Raw genomic sequence first — 20,445 nt, 5'->3', positions numbered from 1 at the left:
AGGCAAGGTGGAGATGGCCATAGACAGGTTCAGTTTTTCAGAGATAAGTAATCGAATTCAAGCCAAGGTGGAGATTTGTTAATCGAGTGTCTTGAATCCGATTACCCGGTTCGGATCCGCATCGGGACCCGATTACGGGATAAAATCGGGAGCTCTCTGGATTTAGGGATTTTGAGGAGGAAGAGAGGTTTGAAAAGACAAGATTTAGGGATTCTCTGCGCAAAGAAAGAAGGGGTTCATAGAGGGAGAAATCAGAGCTTGACTTTGTGTAGGAGCTCGATTTTGTATGCTTGAAGCCGCAAAGCGTCACCCCATTTCGTTTTAGTGGATTCTCGTCCCCTCCCGTGGAGTAGGCTGTCGCTGAACCACGTAAGAACGTTGCCTCTTATGTTTTGCTGTTGATTTACTGTTATTTATGCCCATATTGCGTTTTCTATTTGATTATATGCTTCGTGGTGATTATACCCTCGGATTGAGGGTCTATTATGCTCAAATTACGGTCTTGGTCCTAACAGAGAGGAATGGTTAATGTCAGGACTTTTCCCCATCCTACAATTGAACCCTTTCGCTAATAAGTTTATTCATTTGTTTGTAAATTTGTATTTATTACAGTATAATATTAATATTATAAAATTCATCCCAAGTCTAGCTGAACTGTGAGGGTCAGCTTCTCCCCATTTCATTTTCACCCCTCTTATTTTGTTTGTTGTTCAAACTACTAATCCTATCTACTGAAAATTTATCTCGACCAAACAGCACCACTTTTCGACATTTCGGCATTCCGGCCTTCCACCACTCTCTCTTGTTTTTTTTATCTGCTCTTTCTCTCTTCATTCTCCTTTCTTTCTCCATTCTTACTCCGTTATTTCTGGGAAGATAGAACAAAAACCCCAAAACGACTCCAACATTCTCCACCTTCTCGCTGCCATTCTTGCCACTAGTCTCGCTGAAAGATTAGTTGTTTTAATCATTTCTCATTTTGAGTTTGTGTGGGCGAACCAGTTTTTGTTTTTTCCATTTATCCCTATGAGGTTAGTCTTAATATTTTACTAAATACTGATTTAAAGCACTCAATCCAACTGGGGTTCCTTCCATGCATCATGCATGCACGTGGAGTGGATGAAAAATGTTAAGCTTCCTATTTTTCAACCCTTGTCTCCTCCTTCCCCATTGCTTCTCTACCTAAGCAGGAGAAAACGTAGAGTCACGAAACGGCTTCCAAAGAATCACGAAAACGGGCGTACCATCGGAGAAAGCGGACGGAACGAGATAGAAAGAGAGAGAGAGAGAGAGAGAGAAAATTAACCTGAGTCTCGCTAGGGTTTTGGAATAAAGAAACCCAAATGACACTAGGGTTTTGAAAACGATCCGCAGAGGTTTTGGAATAAAGAAACCCAAATGACACTAGGGTTTTGAAAACGATCCGCAGAGGTAGAAAAGTCGACACTGGGTTGTATGAATAACGGAATTAAAGATAGAATTATTTATTTTTTTGAAACAAAAAATATTTTCTTACATTTACATTGAAATAAGATATTATACATTTTTTATATTATCCTTTCAAAATTAAAATTATGGTTTAAACTAAACAAATATTTTTCAAATTAATTCATCCTCTATATAAAAAAATTAATATTTATATTAAAAAAAACCTAGTTATAATTTTACCCCAAAATATTTCCGGCAGTTGAATAATAGTATCATAGGATAATATTTATTTGTACTTTTATTCACATATATGGACCTAAATCCATCTAAGCTTACGAGTTTAACCATTAATAACTATGTTCATCACTTTGGTTGGCTTTGATGAGACCGTTCTAAATCTTAGTTGTTGCGCCTGGGAAAATATTTTGGAAAATATTGGAGCTTTAAGATAGCTCAGCAAATGTTCCAAGAAAGAAGGAAAGATACCCACTCTTATGTTTCAATGAATTCTACAACATTTCTTACGAGCTCAGCAATGAGGAGCATGTTCACCTGATCCTCCACAAAAAAACAGATACAATTTCCATAAAAGAATTGCTCCATTTGCCGTCTGGCTTCAGCTCCCTTGTAATCCTTCTTCACATTGAAACACCCAATGCTCGACAGCCTGCATAATCATCAGAAATAACTTGCAATAGGAAAAGAGGCACATTTACATTGTTATGCATTGTGGTAGTCCAGCTGTCATCGTTACGCATTGTGGCTGCTGTACTGACCGCGACCAAGGTGAGATAATCTCATGGAAGCTGATATAAATGGTGTTTCTTCATCTGCAACAGGATCGGCTGCAGACCCAGTTCCTCCATTGTTGCTTCCACCGTTTCCATTATTGCCATTGTTTGGGTACAAGTCAGACGATTTCTTGTCTAACTTCCACTCCTGTAACATGCAGAGAGAGTAAAGTGTCACCACTACAAAGTGGTTATACTGATTCCCATTCGTTAGAGTAAGTCCCACATGGATCCACATTAGCTAAACTCTGTGCCAATTACTTGGGAAGAAGCCCCCAAAGCTACTCATTTTGTAATTGACAGAAACCCATCCCTTAAATGGTATTAGCAAGACTCTGTGACAATCACTTGGGAAGTTGACCACAGTTTTCTATATATAGGTCATAAAGAGAACAGGATGAGAGCGAGTGTTAGAATAATCCCACATGGATCAGGATTGAAAGAATCTTTTATTTATTATTTGAGAGAAGACCTCCTAATTTCGGCTAATTATTTTGAGAGAGACAAGAAATTTTCAACAAAAAAAAAAAAAAAAAAAAAAAAGCTATTCTACTCAAATCAGTAGTTACCTGATCCATAATAAACGTTAAAAAGTTCTATCCCATTCAAATCGGTAGTTACCAGATCCATTATAAAGGCTGAAGTGTCTGGAATTCTAGTATATAAGGTTTACCCTGCCTTTGAATCATCATAAGCACATCCAGATTTATAGTTTGACTGCAGCATTCTTAACATCTCACCCACCAGCCAAAGCCTACTCTCCAGAAGAATCTAGCATGCCACATTTATCGTGCAGACATTTTCTCCTGATCCAAACAGAAGTCCTAGTATGATGATGAGTCCAAGCAGTTGTTACTATTCCAAGTATGATGATTGATGCAGACAAACTAACCTCATTTTTATCCTCCAATCTCTGCGTATATCTACATCTTGAACTTTACGACAGAAAGTTATAGTCATTCACAGGAAAACTATCATGACTGCTCTGTCCAATCACATGAAAGGTGAGTGAAATTGCAGAATGTGTATGATGAACACACATCCGTGTAAAGCAAGCAAAAATAGAGACGTTGCCAAAGGCAAGAATTGTCTCTAATACAAACCTATGATGTTGTTTACTCGTGCAATTTAGAGCACCAAAAAATTCTCTTCCTGCTGCTGCCTGTGGAAGCCCTAAATCTCCTCCCTTTAGGTTTTCCCCAACTCCCCATTTATCTATGTTTTCTAGCAATTTTGTTGTTTCTTCATCTCTCTTACATGCTTTCTTCCGTTCTGAAACTTATTTTCTGCACCTTAACCAGAATCCTGGTGTTTTCTTTTCCTTCTATCATTTGATTGCTCCACATTGATTTTCACTGATGAATCCCCCAAGAAAAAGATAGTCATGTGCTCGAGGTTTCCATGTCTTCCTCTACAACATTTGTGACTCCAGTTTGCCCAGGAAAGCGACAAGTACTGGACAGCCTGAAAACATCCCTAATGATAAGAAACGCTCACCGCTGCTCTTGTGCTGACCTGGTTCCATTTCATCAAGGTTATGCTGTAAAAATGGCGATCATAGCGGCACATTTTCATACATCTGAGGCTCGTTCAAAAGCCTAAGTGCTTTTAGTGTGTCATTCGAACTCCACATTGCAGAGGTAGAAGAAGAGAAAACGTTTTGGACGAAAAACTTGATCTTTGGCTTCATCCATGGAAAGGAAGACAGTATTCTTACTGTAGAATCGTTGAAAAAGAAAGATGAGAAGGGGATCATCCTGCTCCCCAAGCATGTTTCAAAGAGATCTGGCTGGAAATGGTTGCTGGATGGAATTGCTGCTATTCAAATCATAATCCTGCGCCTTTCACCCAGCCTGCTGGCCCTCAGACTTTGGCACATGCAAGAGCCCGATCTTCTTGCTCCCCTGCAATTTGCACCACTGCTCATTGCAAACAGTGCAGCAAATTTCTCAGTGTGGGTTACAGGGGTATGCAGCCACATTAGGTGTCCATTACAACCCCAGTGAAAGATTATGGACATCTTGATCAAGTTCCAAGTATTCCACAACGAGAGCAGGGTTCCCCAATGAATATACTCCCCTGGACCATCTCGGTTCCTCCAAGAAAAGAGTAGTACTCAAAGAAATTTTAAAGACAAATAAAATTGCATTGGCCAGGAAACTAAACGGGAAAACTCTTTTGAGGCAATGACCCATGATCTATGGCATTTGTCAAATTTCGAGTTAGAAGCAAGAGGTAGTGCAGGGGACATCATCATTGTTTGGGACTACGTAAGCTGGCTAAAATTGATTGCCTGAATCAAGCTATTCCGTAGCAATTAAATTTGAAACAAGAATTGATCATCTTGTTTGGGTTGTGGCATCTGTCTATGCAAGGAAGAGCAATCCCAGACTAAAACCACTCCTTGCAACAGAGAGAATTTCTAGAAGAGCAATCCCAAACTAACACCACGTGGTCCACTCCTTGGCTACTTGGAGGGGATTTCAATCCTTCAAAGTACGCATCTGAGAAATCTTCCAGCTTTGGACAAGTCTCTTCAGCCATGAGAGACTTCTCTGATTTCATAGAGAATATTAAATGGATTGGTATCTGATGTTCACTAGGACAAACAGGCAATGTAACCCAGTGCTAACTAAGCTCAACAGTTTTCTTGATAACCAAGACTGGCTAAATAGAGCCATGTACGACCGGAGTTCTATCCAGGCCCATCTCTAACCACATTCCAATTCTGATTGAATCTCAACCAGATTTGTGTGTGTGTATGTATGGGGGGGGGTGGGGGGGGGGGGCGCGGGTTATGTGGTGATCAAAACTGCCTGGTTGGATGAGAAGGACTTCCCACCCTCTTAAAGCAAGATGGTGTGAATTGTACTCAGAAGGACAGGGTGATGTCAAGCTGGTAAGTAAATTGAAATCTTTAAAAAATAAAATCTAACCAGAAGGAGAATAGGCAGGTTATTGGCCAAGATCCAGCAGCTTGACTCTTTCAAGGAAAGCCGACCTATTGGGCATTCAGCATATTTCAAAGGACATACCAGAAGAGGAATTTGAGAACTCTGTCTTCAACGAAAGACAGTACTAGAAGCAACAGGCTCGTTACAAATGGCTGGAGGGAGATGCTAATTCAAAATTCTTCCACTTGGTTGCTTCTAGCTTATAGAAGGCGGAACAGAATCTCATCCCTATTGGTGAACAGTAACCTCAGCTCCAACAAAGAAGAACTAATTAATGAATGAGTTCACTTTCTTTCTTCATTGTCTCGGATGAAAAATTGAGTAGGCCAAAGCCTGAGCTCCTTCCAATCAAGTCAAGCCCATCGAGTCTTGCTGAGGAGCTTGAGAGGCCCTTCTTGATGGAAGAAGTAGAAGCGGCTTTGAAATCTCTGCCCAGAAACAAAGCACCTGGGCCAGATGGATTATCTTCTGAATTCTACAAGTAGGATGGGATTTTCTGAGGCATGATGTATTGGACATGTTTGATAACTTCTACTACAATGGGGTCACCTCCACGAGTATCGAGGCCTCTTTTATCTCCCCTGTCCTAAGAAAAAAGGCACTGACTACCCAAGGGATTATCACCCATTACGCTTAATCTCCAGTGTATACAAGCTGATGTCTAAGGTTCTGACCACGAGGCTTAAGAAGGCACTTCCACAAGTCATAAGTGAAACTCGAGTGCTTTTATTGAAGGTCGTCAGATTCAGGAATCAGCATTCATTGCCTATGAGCTTCTGGGCTCCAAAAGAGGGGAAAGAAGGGATAATTGTAAAACATGATATGGAGAAGGCTTTCAACAGGGTTAACTAGGCAGATTTCATGCTTGACAAGATGGGTTTCTAGCAGAGATGGAGGCATTGAATCTGCAGCTGCATGCTCCGTCCCTCTTTCTGGTGATAAACAAAACTGTTAAATGTTTTTTAAAGAGTACTAGGGGCCTTAGGCAAGGTGACCCCTTTTCATCTTACTTTTTAACACCGTCAGTGAGGCTCTCAGTTCTTTCTACCAGCTGGCCCACCAAAATAGGTGGATCTCAGGGTTAGCCTAGAGAACTAGCAAATTCAGGTTCCCTTACTGCGATTTGTGGACGACACAATCTGCTACCGCAGATCCAGCAACAAGGAAGTTCAAGCATCACGATCCTTCTGCCCGTATTCGAGCTGGTTTCTGGCCAGAAGGTAAATTGTGGAAAATCGGGGGTTTATGGAGCTAACATTAGCCAGCACAGGACAAATCAGCTTGCAGGATTGTTAGTTTCAGAACTCTGGCTTTCCCTTCTACCTACTTGGGTCTCCCTTCCTTCTATGGCCGGCCCAACGATGCTTTGTGGCATCCAATGCCGGACAGGATTGAAAATAGGTTAGCCTTCTGGAAAGGCAGGTGCTCCTTTCCCTAGCAGGCAGATCCACCTTGCTAAAGTCTATGTAGAGGGAATTCCTGTTTACTGCCTCTTGCTGATCCTATGCCCTATTAGTGTAATTAATCAGATAAAGCCATCTACCAAAAGTTCTTTTTGTGGGAAGTCTCAGAGAAGTTTCGCTACCCATTAGTTAAATGGGAAAATGTCTGTAAAACCCAGAATGGGGTTGGATATAAAGAAGATGAGGACAGTAAACAAAGCCCTTCTAGCTAAAGGGCTTTGGATGTTTGGCACAGTAAAGGACTCCCTTTGGAGGTGGTTCCTGAACTCTAGTATGGTTTCCTCCTGCAAGATTAGGTCCCCCCACTGACACTCCCCCATAAAAAATATCCAGTATCTGGAGATCTATTACTCAGTGTAAGGAATGCTTCTCTCCTCAACTCAGATTCCACATGAAATCCGGTCCCCTTGTTCATTTCTAATATGACAGGTGGTGGGGAAATTTTCCTTTTAAAGAAAAGTTCCTGAGGCAATTTAACATTGTCAAAAAGAAGAGGGTCTCTACTCAGGACTCAGGGGACTGGAGAGACAAATGCTAGCGAACCCAGGTCTGGCAGGAATTGGCAGCATTATCCAGGATCACTGTAGAGCTGCTCTTCCTGCATTCTCTGCTCCCATTGTGGTTAGTGATTCAGCTGGTGCAAAAATCAAAACCCTTTTGCAAGACATTCGTCTTTTCAAGCAGAACTTCTCAGCTCCAGTTATTGTTGAAGATGACTTGAAGATGGTAATTAGCTGAATGTCTGATAAGGCCTCCCCCTCTTGGTGTTCTAGTTATATCTGTGATGAAATCAAAGATTTATGTGCCTCTTTTAGTTGTAACCTGGGGCTGCCAATAAAGAGTCCGGTTACTTGGCTAAGGAAGGTGTTTTCCGGTCATCTCTTCTAGAGGGAAATTCCTTCCACCTCTATCTCAATGGCCTCTGGCCTTTTCTTTCGTTTTTTCAGTAATAAAAAGCCTTCATAATTTCTATAAAAAAAAAAAAAAAACAGAACTAACACATGTAAAACTAAAGAAAATCATTCAAAAAATAAAGGAATACAAGAGAATACTGACCTTGGTTGCTCTTTCTGGCAAAGACTCTGGCGGAAGTTGATTTGATGCACGGATATCTTTGACCTTTATGTAGTTGTACATGACTACGCCACATAGAGCTAGAACAGGGAAGACCAAATTCAGATGGACAATTTAAAATTTTACGTATGTATAAGAAAGAATTATAAAAATTGTAGATTTAACTCATCAAGACAAGTAAACATTTAAGGCATACTACCGATTTCTTGACAGAGGCCTCTATTTGCATAATTGCACAGAAAATAACGAGCCAGCGAGAGAGAGAGAGAGAGAGAGAGAAAGAGAGAGAGAGAGAGAGAGAGGTACCAATAGCATATCCAATGATATTCAACCCAGTTATGGTTGATTCAGGAAATATGACAGTAGAAAGAGCAATTAATATCCAATCCTTCAGAACGCCAGCAACACGAATTGTTACTGCTCCTGTTCTACCAATAACTAGGAAAATGGAGAAATTCAACGCCAGCGCGCATAGAGCATTTGAGAAAAATATCCAAAAATTAAACTGAATCTGTGAAACTTCCATTCCTGGCTTCTCCAATAGGTACCATGGTACGAATAAAAACACAAAGCTACATGTAAACAAAACCCCAATAATAAGCTTCCTTGCAACATTAAGTGGTATAACAGCAAACAAATAAACAAGTAACAAATAGTATAATATAAATGCAACAATGGATACCTGCAAGGTGCTATATAATACAAGCTAGTGACTGGATTTAGAGTCAATCCTTTCTTTTGAAGGAGGACTTGAGTTAAAACAAGCCTAAGAGCTTCAGCAAATATGCCAGTAACCTGGTACACTGTACCGACCACATTAAAATGAATTTCCCCATAGGACGAAATGACAACTCCAACACTGACCAGCACCATGTTTGAGAACACATCACACCTCAACTTGTCAGTTCCACATATAACGGCCATAAGAAATGTGGCCACAGGCACTGTAGGATAACATCACATTTTCAGGTTTAGTGCTTCTCAAAGTCAATAGGTTTTCTTGCCGTAATTTCCTTCAGAAGAAAATGAAATGTTCTGAAAATTAAAACTAAGGCAGAGGTGATGGATTTTTACGTACTTAAGGCTTTAAGCATCTGAATAAAAGCCACCGAAATGTGCAAATAAGCAGTGTTGCCAAACCTGCAAATTGACACAGAAACATTCATTCAGCAACTGATCAAATAACAAAAGACTCCGATTTGACAAAAAAAAAAAAAAAAAATCCCCACAGAGAGCAGGGGCAAACTTTTTGAAGACAGGAACCATCACAAGGTCAATAAATCTCATTTCTACTATGAATTGATAGCCCAGTAATTAAGTTTGATTCAAGGTTGTAAGAACCAGAGTGCTTTCCCATTCTCATACAGCAATTTTTTTCTGGCGAAAAACCAGAAAAACTCGCCACCTCAACCAGTGGTAAACCAGACTGATTGGACCTGTCCTGTTCAGGTACTTTATTTAGATGTTTGAAGACAAGGGCAAAATATTTTGTACTGGTTGAAAGATCTGAAGTGCTAACCTATAAAATGCAATAATAAACATCTAACCAGCCTACCCCACTGTTTTCCATCTTAATGCAATGAAATAACACATAAAGGATAAACTTATAGGTGATATCCCATTTAGGCATATGATCACAGCCAAAAAAAAGTCCATTTTGGTTGAACCACAGGATTAGATCAGTTATACTGGTTGAATCCGGTCAAATCAAGTTAGACCGGAACTGGCCAAAGCCTCTGGTTTCATGGTTAGTCCAGCTTCTGAAACATTGGTTTGACTTTTTATTTGGAAACACATATCTTGTTCCAATAGCACAACTACAAGTCATTAAATATGTCACTTCCACACTGGACTTTTGAACATTTTCAGAACATAGTTATGAAGGAAACAAAGATCAACTGATATATAAGTAGACAAAAGTTCCTACCAGAGGCTTGATGCGAAAAAGGCACTAATTGGAACAACACATGTTGCATAACTGCAAAAAATGAGAACTATAAGGGATAGATAAATAAATGAAGGAAAGAATAAGAAACAAAATTGAATAAAGAGTAACATGTAGGGTAGGAGAGAGCCTTACATTTCAAATGTCATCTTAACAGGTGCTACAACCTGCATTGACATATAGCTGGTATGAATTCATATGAAAAAAAAGTTCATAATTGTCAAAGACCAATAAATATAACATTAGAAACCTACCTATTCATGCATTTATTTAAGATTACATGCACAAAAAACAAGTGAATATTTTTTCACTCCCACCATGTTGCCAGTATTTCAATAACTCCCAAAATGAACATATTCCAGGAAGAGGATGCAAAAGAATAAACAAAGACAGTCGAATCCTCTATAATACAATTTTTTTAGAGGTGAAAAAAAGGCAAACTTGGTCACTATTTCTTATACTTTTCTATATTTTTAAATAATTTAATTATTTTATACAGCCATCATTACTTTTGGATCAAATCAAGCAAACCTTTTTTATTTTATTTTTTGTGAGAAAGGGTGCAACCGTTTAATCGAGATCACCATTACAACCCAAAAAAATAAAAAAAATAAAAAAAGCACAATTGTTCCCAACATAATATGATGAAAGTTATCTGTAATCTCATTACATTACCAAAGTGAGAAGATTCAAATCTCTCTACAGTAGTGCATAAGCGTATAGAGAGTTCTAAGGAATTCCCAAGTTAAAATTCTAAAGAGACTCTAGAAGGGGCCAAAGCCACAAGACTGAGCACAAGTAGGGACCAGTTAGAAGAACTGGAACCATTGAGAATGTGTGATAGTGATTAAGGCCTAAAGCATTAGATTGTGCCTCACATTGATTGCAAGAGGTACACAAGAGGGAGGCACTAAATCACATAGTCAAGAAGAGACTATGGTAGCATAGGCTGCAAATACAGAACTGGGCATCAACATAAGGAAAGGCAAAGCCTCAAAAATAAAAGAGGGACAAAGACAATGAGCCATGAAGCATTAAACCAGAGGATCTTGTGGAAGCTGCTTATTGGCACAACTTATACACTCAAGGCTCAAAGAAAGGAGAAGCTGGATTCTGAAAGCAAGCAAAGAGGTACAGTCTTTGAAGGAAGAGGTGCAACGAGGTATTAGGATCATTGAAGACTTGGAAGAGGACATGCACATCACATTTTTAAGTATTCAAACAGAATTTTTGGGATTTGGCGACATCTCTCGACTGCTTGCTTGCATAAACCTGACTCCCAGCTCAAAATAAAAGGTGAAGATGGACATTAATGAGCTGTGATGGAGTCTCCATTCAGCAAGTATTAATTAGTCAAGCTCCCCAAGCTCAAGTTCCATAAGATGCCTGAGATATAACACAATTAAATGATTTCCTTTGGCCAAATTGAACAATAAAAGACAAAGCTACCAAGGTTATACTACCACCATCTTCCTCAAGGATGAGGCAAAGTCTTGGTGGCAAAGCTACAAAAAAGTAGAGCAATGCTTTGCATCATAACAACACGGGAAAACTTCAAGAAAAAGTTGAAGAGGCAACTCTCCCCTAACCACATCAGTTACCTCACAAAAAACAATTCAACAATTAAAGGATAGGGATCCAAGCAGTAAGAATGAAATGAAGATCATATACAAGAAGGGTAGAATCTTTCCATTATGGGCAGACTTCCATTGTTGGCAGAGGAAGCATTGAAAAGCCATGGAGCTGAATACCTTGTATCAGCCATTGTAGTTAAATCATCCTTGAAAAGGCACCAAGGAAGAAGTGATACACTAAATACTCTATACTAGGATCACAGTGACAGAGGTAAGTCACCAATCTATCAGTGTCACTCTTAAGAATGACCATGAAAGGAAACCAGGAACACAAGGAGTTCAGTTTTAGCTGCTTCCAAGTAGGATAAACAGATAGATTGTGCTCCCGAGCAGAATGGTAGAGACCCAAGCCCTTGGTAAAGCAAAATGGTGTAGGAAGAAAATAAAATGGGGAGGACCTAGGATGGCTGCAGCCTCTTCTCAATGCCATCTAGACACAAGCACAAGAAACACAAAAGTAAACTCCTTGGAGATCTTCCAAAATACAAACACCTTGGAAAGTTCCAATGGGATGGAAGAGTAAGGACAAGTTCAAAGACAGAGACCATAAGCTATGACCCAAGCAACTAGTGGAAGGTAGTTGCAAGAAGGGTAGGTGGGGCTGCTAACACCACAAATGGCAGATGCAACTATCCCTTGGGTAAGGTGGGTACACTACATCATTGCAAAAAGAAAGATTAATCACCATATGTTGCACATTTATACACAGTAATTGCTACAACAAAGTATAGGTGAAGACACCTTCCGATCACACCAGAACCAGGAGGTTTTCCCTTAAATTGTGCTTTGGTTTTGCTCCTTACACCAGCAGAAGATATCGAGGGAAACCGCCAACTCCTTCAAAATTTCCCACAGGAATAGCAATCATTAGGTTCAGGAGACAGCAGAAAGTTGAAGGGGCAGAATTGGAGATCAAACTTTTGGAGCTAGATACCCAATACCTAGAACATGCACTTGTTCATATACGAAAAAACATCTTAAGGATTTTTTGGAGTATGAAACATTTTTTTTGAAATGAGAGTATGAAACATTTTATTAGAAGTGAATGACACTATCCTTTCCTGTGTCAGCTCAGATGATCAAGTTCTCAAGCTGGAGGCACTGTTAGGATTATTTGAGCTAACCTCTGGCCAGAAGATCAACTGGAAAATATCAGCCCTATTCTGCTTTAATATGGATGATGGAGATGGGAGAAGAATGGCTAGCTTACTCTGCTGCACTTTTGTCCTGCAACTTACCTTGGACTTCCCATGTTCACCTCCAAGCCAGACAAACACCTTTGGTCATCTGTGATTGAGAAGATGGAGAGACGGCTGTCAACCTGGAAGAGCAAGTTGCTTTCAAAAGCGTGAAGGCTCACTCTTCTCGATGCATCCATTGCTGGACTACCACCATACTCCCTCTCTCTTCCTTGCTTAGTGCGGTAACATAATTGAAAAGCTTAAGAGAAGTTTCCTTTGGAGAGGTGGATCTGAGGGGGTTTAAGTACCACCTTGTCAATTGGAGTGATGTCTGCAGACCCAAGAAGTTGGGGAGTCTTGGGGTTAAATCCACAAAGGAGACAGGCCAGACTCTCCTTCATGGTTTTGGAGATTCAATATGAACAGAGATGCTGCGTAGAGAGACATGGTTGCCACAAAGCTTGCCAATCTTAAGGAATCTTGGTGGCTAGATGGAGGGAAATGAAGATGACCCTCAGCAATCTGGTGTGCCTTCTTTTCAGTTATCTTCTATTTGGGGATGGAATCAAGTTCTATGTTGATCGAGGTGATAACATCAAATTCTGGACTGACTGGTGGATTGAAGAGTCCCCAATGTGCTCTACCTATCAACCTTATTTCAGGCTGGCCATAAATCCAACAGTGATGATCCAAAATTCTAGACTAACTGTCTCTCCTCATATTAGCTGGAACCTCGGTTTTAGAAGGGCTCTGAGAGATGATGAAGATGAAGACGTGGTGGGAGGCTTATGCCATTGTTGGTGGGTATGCGTTTCAGCAATCAAGCTATATAAACGTCTTTTCTATAATTGATACTGGTTAGTTTCATAAGAATCCCCTATGAATTAAGGACGGGAACGCGTGGATCAGCATCAAGAAATCCATCCCAGCCCCAAACCTGCATAGGGATTTCGCCCACACCCCATCCCCACCTCACAAGATGAGAAGCCAACCCCATTCCTGCATAAACCAGGTCACGTCAAGGCAGGTTCCCCCCTTAACTCAACTCTGTCCACCCTGAATTGAGTTTGACACCATATAGGAGTGCTTTCACTTCAGCCTCAGCTATCATAGAGACTGATTGACATGAGTGAGCAAGCATAGTAATCTCACGGTGATCATGAATGAAACCACTGGGGATCGTGGTTCCCAAGGAATTGCTGTCAAAATTTAGCTTTGATTTGCTTATGGAGAAGGGATCAAGGCATGACAACAGGAGAAACAAGATTCTTATGAGTAATGCCAATCACATAACTTTTTACCTTGAATAACACTACAAATGAAGTGCATTAGTCTAACTGATGCAAGAAAGTCCAATGCATGGTCTTCTTACAGGAATTTCCATTTCTTACAAGTCCCTAAATGATTTTTTAAGTGTTTCCTCAACTTCTCCACAAAAGTTTCTTAAATTACATTACTAGAATGACAACTCCCGCCCACCAAAAACTGAGGAAAGCTTTTTCCAATTCATCTGAAAGCTTATGACAAATTCTCAATCAATGATTCAAGAACACATTCCTCAATAAATAAAAGATATAGATTAGACTGCCTGAATAGCTTGAGGCCTCCCATGATAATAGCTGCTAGTTAACTATTTCCATTTTCATGTAATAAAATGGCTTTCTATTTCCTCTAAAAAGATTCATGTCACAAAGATCATATGCATCAAACATAACAACGAAATCAAATTTCTCATGCAGGTTCCATCACAGAAACACACAGAGTTCTATACAGATGAGCATAAGGGAGAGAGGAACCAGAAACTATTAAAAAAACTGATGCTGCATACAACTGACCGAAGCAAAAAAGAGTCCAGTATAATAGATATGCAAAAGACAAGATACTAATCAATAACAACATAGATATGAATGTAAAACACAATAGGCATACCTTAAAAACACGAACAAGGCAGAATGCCACCAGGCCAGAAAACCCCATGTGAATCATAGTAAGTGTTATAGGAAGAGGGAAATTGAAATACTTTGGGGAGAGGACCCACTACAACACAAGGAAACAAAAGCGAAAACAGTTTTAAAACTCCTCAAGAATCCCAATATTCAATAATATAGACTGAACATAAGAAGGAAATTTAGAAAAAATGAAAAAAAGAATAAGTTAATTAAGCAGAAAGCTATCTACCACTAAGCATTAGTCTTCTCTTATCATGCAAATAAAAGAGATAGTAAAAAAGAGACAAGACCTAGGTGGTATATTAATCCAGTCCTGTATAATACCCTCGCAATTTCTTTCCCAGGTTGAAAAAGTCAATTGTTTTGTGCAAATGACACTAGAGTAAGCTTTACCCGGTTGCCATGTTATTTGTGTTAACAAACAGCATATATGAATGGATTTTCTAGTTTAGGTGTAAACAAATAAAGGAAAATGACTAATTAGACACTAGAGCAGGTAAACCCTCAATTCCCATGTCTACAACAAAGTCAGCTTCTATTGGCATTGATTGGACCATGAATATCTGATGAAGCATCTTTTGAAACACGATAATAGCGGACAACAGCTTTACTAACCACATAGCTATCATAGGAAACACAAAAACAATAATGACAAACTTTCCAATGATTGAAAGAGAGAAAATTTTCACAAATGCATAGTAGCCAGCTGTACGGGAAAAAAAACCACAGACGTACATAGTAAATTAAAGTTGTAATTCATTGACCAGTTAAATCAGTACAGTGATATTTTTGTTCTAAAATTGGTCACAGAAGACTTCCATGAAACCATTGACATTTTTGAGGCATGAAAGAAAAACCTCGTATTAAAAAACCTCACAAATTTGCAGAGGAGATTATATAAACACGGGATAAATGTCTGATAACAGAACTCTTATAATGTGTATTAAAAAGAACTCACAGAGAGAGAGAGAGAGAGAGAGAGGTAGAGAAAGAGATGGCACCTTGTTGTATAGGATAACCCCCGATGAGAGCAATATGTAAATTAGTAGATATAGATAAGTTAGGAATAGTGTCTTGCTGAACATCATGTTTTCTCAGCAAGTCTCAAATAATCTCTTTCCTCCAGATACCATTTCTCGGCTTCTTGAGAATTGGTATCGAAATGCAAGAACTCCAGGCTTCTTGTTTCATCAACAACTACTCAACATAAAGAGAGATATCCCACATTGAGGACCATCACCATGCAGATCATCTGTTAACCATAAAACTGTTGTTTAATAGAAAAACAAAAACCTTGAAAACACAGACACAAATAAGAAAGAATACGAGTCTATTGGAATACAGAAGCCCTTTATAGGAGCTTAAATTCAACCATGGAGCTAGAGACAGACAGACAGACAGACAGACAGACAGACTGGGAAGAATGATCAAACCCCATATCTGTGGGTCAAAAAATGGCTATCATTCCACACATAATTACTGGTCATTTTTCAGAATTTCATCCAATTCAAGAACAGATTTATCCTCAATTAATCTCATGTTCGTGAATAAAATATTTTTTTAACATGTTTAATGAAGAATGGAACTAAAGTGCAAACTGTTTTTTACAGAACTTTAAAAAGAGCTAAACAAGTAAAGGATGATCCTAGACAGAAAAATAACTAGTAAAGAACAGCCCCTCACATTTTAGCTATAGTGGGGGCAAGACTTCAATGCCTCGTTGTTAATACTACCATCACCACCCCCCAAAAAAGGTTTTTGCATCTGGCTTAATACAATCTCACCACTTCAAAAAGAAAACAAAGTAGCTAAGGAAAAAAGAAAAAAAAATGTAGCACTGACAAAGAACTATAGTTGCATTTGGAATGTTAAAATACCTACACAACTATAATTGGTTCACTATATGTAATGTCTACACAACTATAATTGGTTCACTATATGTAATGTCTACACAACTATAATTGGTTCACTATATGCAATGTCTACACAACTATAGGCCCATCTCTATCATTAAAAAAGAGGTCGTTGACATAATTTTTTATTCAAACTGTTAGATAAACGACAGAAAATATCTGATCCAAATAGTTGTTTCATGAGGATAAAAATAATAGGAAAAGCAACTTGAACTTTAGAACAGAATATGGTTGTGAAACAGTGTCAATTCAAATAACAGGTGCATAAAATTTCACTTCAACCATCATACTCTCTACCTTTTGTCCAAAAGCACCCAGATCCATCAAATACTAGGAAGCTCCTCTTCCATAAATTATTAATTTTCATTTTTTTTATACAAATGATAGCAAGAGTAGCCATGAAAATAACTTTCACAGTCTACAAAAGGTTTTCTCACAATCATATCTTTTTTTAAATAGTACATCCTAATATTAATCAGTAATTGAATTCGACATAAGTAGACATGTGGTGTTTTTGAAGCTAAAGTCCAATCCAAAAACATCCAACCCGCTTCATCTTAGACTTATAACATCAATGTCCTCACAGAAAAAGTCAACATTCCAAACCACCTCGTTCACTACCAATGCACAAAGGAGAATCTACCAGTTATTGTACTCCAGAAATGTTTGCAATTGAAGTTAATGAAAATAAGAATATTTTTCAATTATGCAGTAATCATTCGATCAACTATCGAGTATCTGTTCAAACAGCATAGACAAGTATGACTTCAGTGCCAACACCTTCATGCCCTAGTCATGGCCCAGCATAAATTGGAGTTTTTAACCACTGTTGTCACCAAGGTTCTCTGTACAGATAACTGTTTTTTTTTTTTAAATGATGTACAGATAACAGTTTGAAAGTGTTTTATGGGATAACAAAGACTACTACTCGTATAACTTGTCACTCACACCATAAAGCACTCAGATCATTCTTGTTCCACCATCCCTAGCCCCTCCTCTATTTCTCTCTTCTTTTATTAGTCAAAGAAAATTTAAAGAAGAAGAAGTGCCACATTGCTGTCCATTTCGACGAACACTACACCTGCAAAAAAACTACATCTCTGCATTCAACAAACAAATTTAGCCGAACAAACGAATTATTGCAACCTCACATTTCAAAATTGCACCGTAGCAATCCAAAATAAAAACTACGCGACTCGTCAACAGATACTCACATGAAAATTTTGAGCACCACAAACCCGAAAACCAAACCAAAGGTCGAAAGGGTCTCAGCCCCCACCAGAACCCAGAGCAAAAACAAATACCAAGTCAAATATGTGACATTTTCCAAAACAGAAGAAAGATAACCAAACAAATGCCGTACAAAAGACAAGGATCCCCCAGATCTGACTTACTGGATCGAACTCCACCGGCTTCTAGCTCTCCCACAGGACGCGATCGCAGATCGAGTAAGAGAGATCCAGTAAGCGAGCTTAGGGTTCTGACCTCCACTCGTGGAGAGAGAGTGAGAAGAAGAACGATATTAAATGTGTATCCAACTGCATACGCCATTTACTCAAAATTAAATATTAATTAACGAAATTCAAGGTTATAGAACTCAAAATGACGCAGAAATGTAATTAGCGAGGCTCTTCCATGAAAAAAAAAAAAAAAAAACTCATGATAAACATTTGCTTGTGCCAAACCCACGGGGGGTATAATATAAGGGCTCTAATTTGAATATCATTTGTAGGTATTTCATATTTTATAAAATAATTATATTTTCGTAAAATTAAATAACAATAAATTGTTTCTTTGAGAGGTATAATGGTTATTTTATTTTTAAAAATTAACACCCCCCCCCCCCCCCCCCCAAAAAAAGGAGACCTACCTCTCTTATTGGATTCCAATTGGTCTATGCTTCTTAGGGTCCACATAAGCAATCTTTCTATGTAAAATAACATGTCAAAATTGCACATATGCCATTGCAACCATTCTAAATATCTACTACCCTTTTCTATCCTATCCCTTCTCTCCTGCATTTCTATGTTAAAATCTCCAGAAATACCACATGCAACAAGTCAAAATAGGTACCTAGGTCTCTTACCTAAGCCTTCATAACCATTGTATGTGAAGGGAACATAACATTTGGCAAGGTAGATCCCAAATAATCACTTGGACGTGTATGTGAAGGGAACATAACGAGTGGCGATTCGGGAATTGGGAGGATTTGGAAAAATTTCGGGAAAGAAAATCTCATCTCTTCCATTCCCTCTTGCCGCCTGCGAAACCCATTCTTCTCGGCCATTTCCCATGTTTCTTTGTCATTTTCATGCTGTTTTACACATGATTTTCTCACGGAAATCGATGTTCATCGATTGGTATTCCTGGGAAATGGGAGATTTTGGTCTTCAAATCCCTCGTTCTCCCTCTCCCTCTTCGATTCCTCAATCTCTATCAAATATTTCGATTTTTTCGTCTATGGTGTGCTGTCGTAGGCAACCAAAAATAAAACCTATACTCCTAAAAATATATGTAGTAGAGCGAGTAAGGATCGGTCCCACGAAGAGTGATTAGTCTACTTTTATGCTCTGTGAACAAGGATTGTGTGGGGGGGGTTGAGTATAACGAAAACACTAAAAAAAAAACAACTTAGAAGCAATTCAAATTAAAAGAATCAAAATCAATCGAGAGAACAAACCTTTGCCGCCGCTGCAAGAGGGTCGAGTACTTTCTACTCCAGCTCAGGTGTTGCAGGCTCATCCTTCAGGGCTCTCTACCCCACCTACGAGCTTGAGGACAAGCTCTTTCTCCAGGAGGGGGGTGATGTTATGGATTCCATAGCATCTCGAGTAATAAACAAGCATAGAAATGAAATGATTGAATTTTCCTTTTTATGTATGTTGGTTTTGGTTTGGGATGGTTTGATTGTAATTTTCGTGAACTTAGTGACCCATGGGTCAGGTTTGTCATTCACGTCCCTAATCCTATTTATAGGAGAGAAGAGCTTAATGAAAAACAAGCATTGAATCAAGTAGAAAGTTAGAGGTCGGATTCTCCCTCCTGAGGTCTAGGTCGAGCCTCCTTCGTGGCTCAATTCGATTTCACCATTCCACATTCCAAACACTGAAAAATCCTCCCCACGTCAAGAACAAATCTGGAGGGAAGAGAAGGAAGAAGGGTGACGAGATCCATGGCTCGGGAAGATCCCAAAACTCTCATGCCATTATTACACATGTTGGTCAAATGGTTTTCTTTTCTAGTTGGTTCTTCATAATGTTTTATGTGTCCTAATTTTCCAATTAAACCTCATTTCCATAAGCAAGTTTATTTATCATTCTCTTTGCATGACCTTGTTTGTTACCTATTTTTGTGCCATATAGGACCTATGCTCAAGGAAGATGATTGGAACGATAACTGAATGGAAGGGTCTCTACTACCTTGATCACGCACAAAAGTCATCATGTTATTACATACATTCTCCATCTAGAATTTGGCATCAACATCTCGGGCATCTATCAAATAAAGTATCAGTTTCATTTCCTTTTTTGAATAAAAACTCCTTTAGTTTAAACAATTGTATGATTTGCCCCTTAGCTAAACATACTAGATTGCCATTTTCTTTTATTTGAGCACAATCTCTAGCAAATTATCTTTTGAAATATTACATGTTGATATCGGGGGTGGGGGTTACCAAATTGCTTCTATTTCTGTGGCCCAATATTTCTTCACCATAGTTGATGACATTACTACATACACATGGATTTATTTGATGCGCCACGAATATGAAACTCAAACTCACCTGACTAATTTCATTAGTATGGTAGAAACTCAATTTTCTGCCTAGGTGAAAGTTGTGCATAATGATTATTGCTCTGAATTTACTCTTGCGACCTAATACTTGTCCAAAGGCATTGCCCCCCAAACAAGTTGTGTTCACACCCCACAACAAGATGGAGTAGCAGAATGTAAACATCGACACCTGCTAAACATGGCCTGAGCCTTACTTTTTCAAGCCCATCTTCCTAAAAAATTTTGGGAGGATGCCATTTTAACTATTGTTTATCTCATAAATAGAACACATACCTTAGTTTTGTAAGGTAAAACACTTGGTGAGTAGTTATTTAATATTGT

At 38.9% G+C, this 20,445-nt stretch overlaps 1 protein-coding gene across 3 annotated transcripts; it reads right to left on the bottom strand.

The window, feature by feature from the left end:
• Positions 1 to 1,901: 1,901 nt before the first annotated feature.
• LOC137934940 (probable sugar phosphate/phosphate translocator At3g17430) lies at positions 1,902 to 17,830 on the bottom strand. Of its 3 annotated transcripts, none has more exons than XM_068779535.1 (10): positions 17,727 to 17,830; positions 15,421 to 15,671; positions 14,400 to 14,507; positions 9,791 to 9,822; positions 9,638 to 9,688; positions 8,789 to 8,850; positions 8,393 to 8,654; positions 8,017 to 8,282; positions 7,693 to 7,790; positions 1,902 to 2,367 (listed from the first exon to the last, which is right to left on the bottom strand). In XM_068779535.1, exons 2-10 carry the CDS (start codon positions 15,505 to 15,507, stop codon positions 2,179 to 2,181), a joined length of 1,155 nt encoding a protein of 384 aa, XP_068635636.1. In that variant the 5' UTR covers positions 15,508 to 15,671; positions 17,727 to 17,830; the 3' UTR covers positions 1,902 to 2,178. The 3 variants fall into 3 exon arrangements, with proteins under 3 accessions (XP_068635636.1, XP_068635638.1, XP_068635637.1); XM_068779537.1 differs by having other exon boundaries at positions 15,421 to 15,616; XM_068779536.1 differs by lacking the exon at positions 17,727 to 17,830 and adding an exon at positions 17,547 to 17,599.
• Positions 17,831 to 20,445: the final 2,615 nt, after the last annotated feature.

Source organism: Aristolochia californica, unplaced genomic scaffold (assembly GCF_029961685.1).
Source record: "Aristolochia californica isolate CCGP_79_NKW_82.1479 unplaced genomic scaffold, dmAriCali1.0.hap1 SCAF_6, whole genome shotgun sequence".
NCBI classification, from domain to species: Eukaryota; Viridiplantae; Streptophyta; class Magnoliopsida; order Piperales; family Aristolochiaceae; genus Aristolochia; species Aristolochia californica.
The sequence above is the reverse complement of the archived record's forward strand: the minus strand, read 5'-3'. Positions and strand labels throughout refer to the sequence as shown.

Excerpts from the sequence above, each read along its gene's own strand:
- LOC137934940 (XM_068779535.1), bottom strand. The coding sequence starts at position 15,507 with ATGATGTTCAGCAAGACACTATTCCTAACTTATCTATATCTACTAATT. Across the intron at positions 8,851-9,637 it reads TTTTTCGCATCAAGCCTCTG|GTTTGGCAACACTGCTTATT; the intron begins GTAGGAACTTTT and ends GTCAATTTGCAG. Across the intron at positions 7,791-8,016 it reads TATCATTGGATATGCTATTG|CTCTATGTGGCGTAGTCATG; the intron begins GTACCTCTCTCT and ends TCCCTGTTCTAG.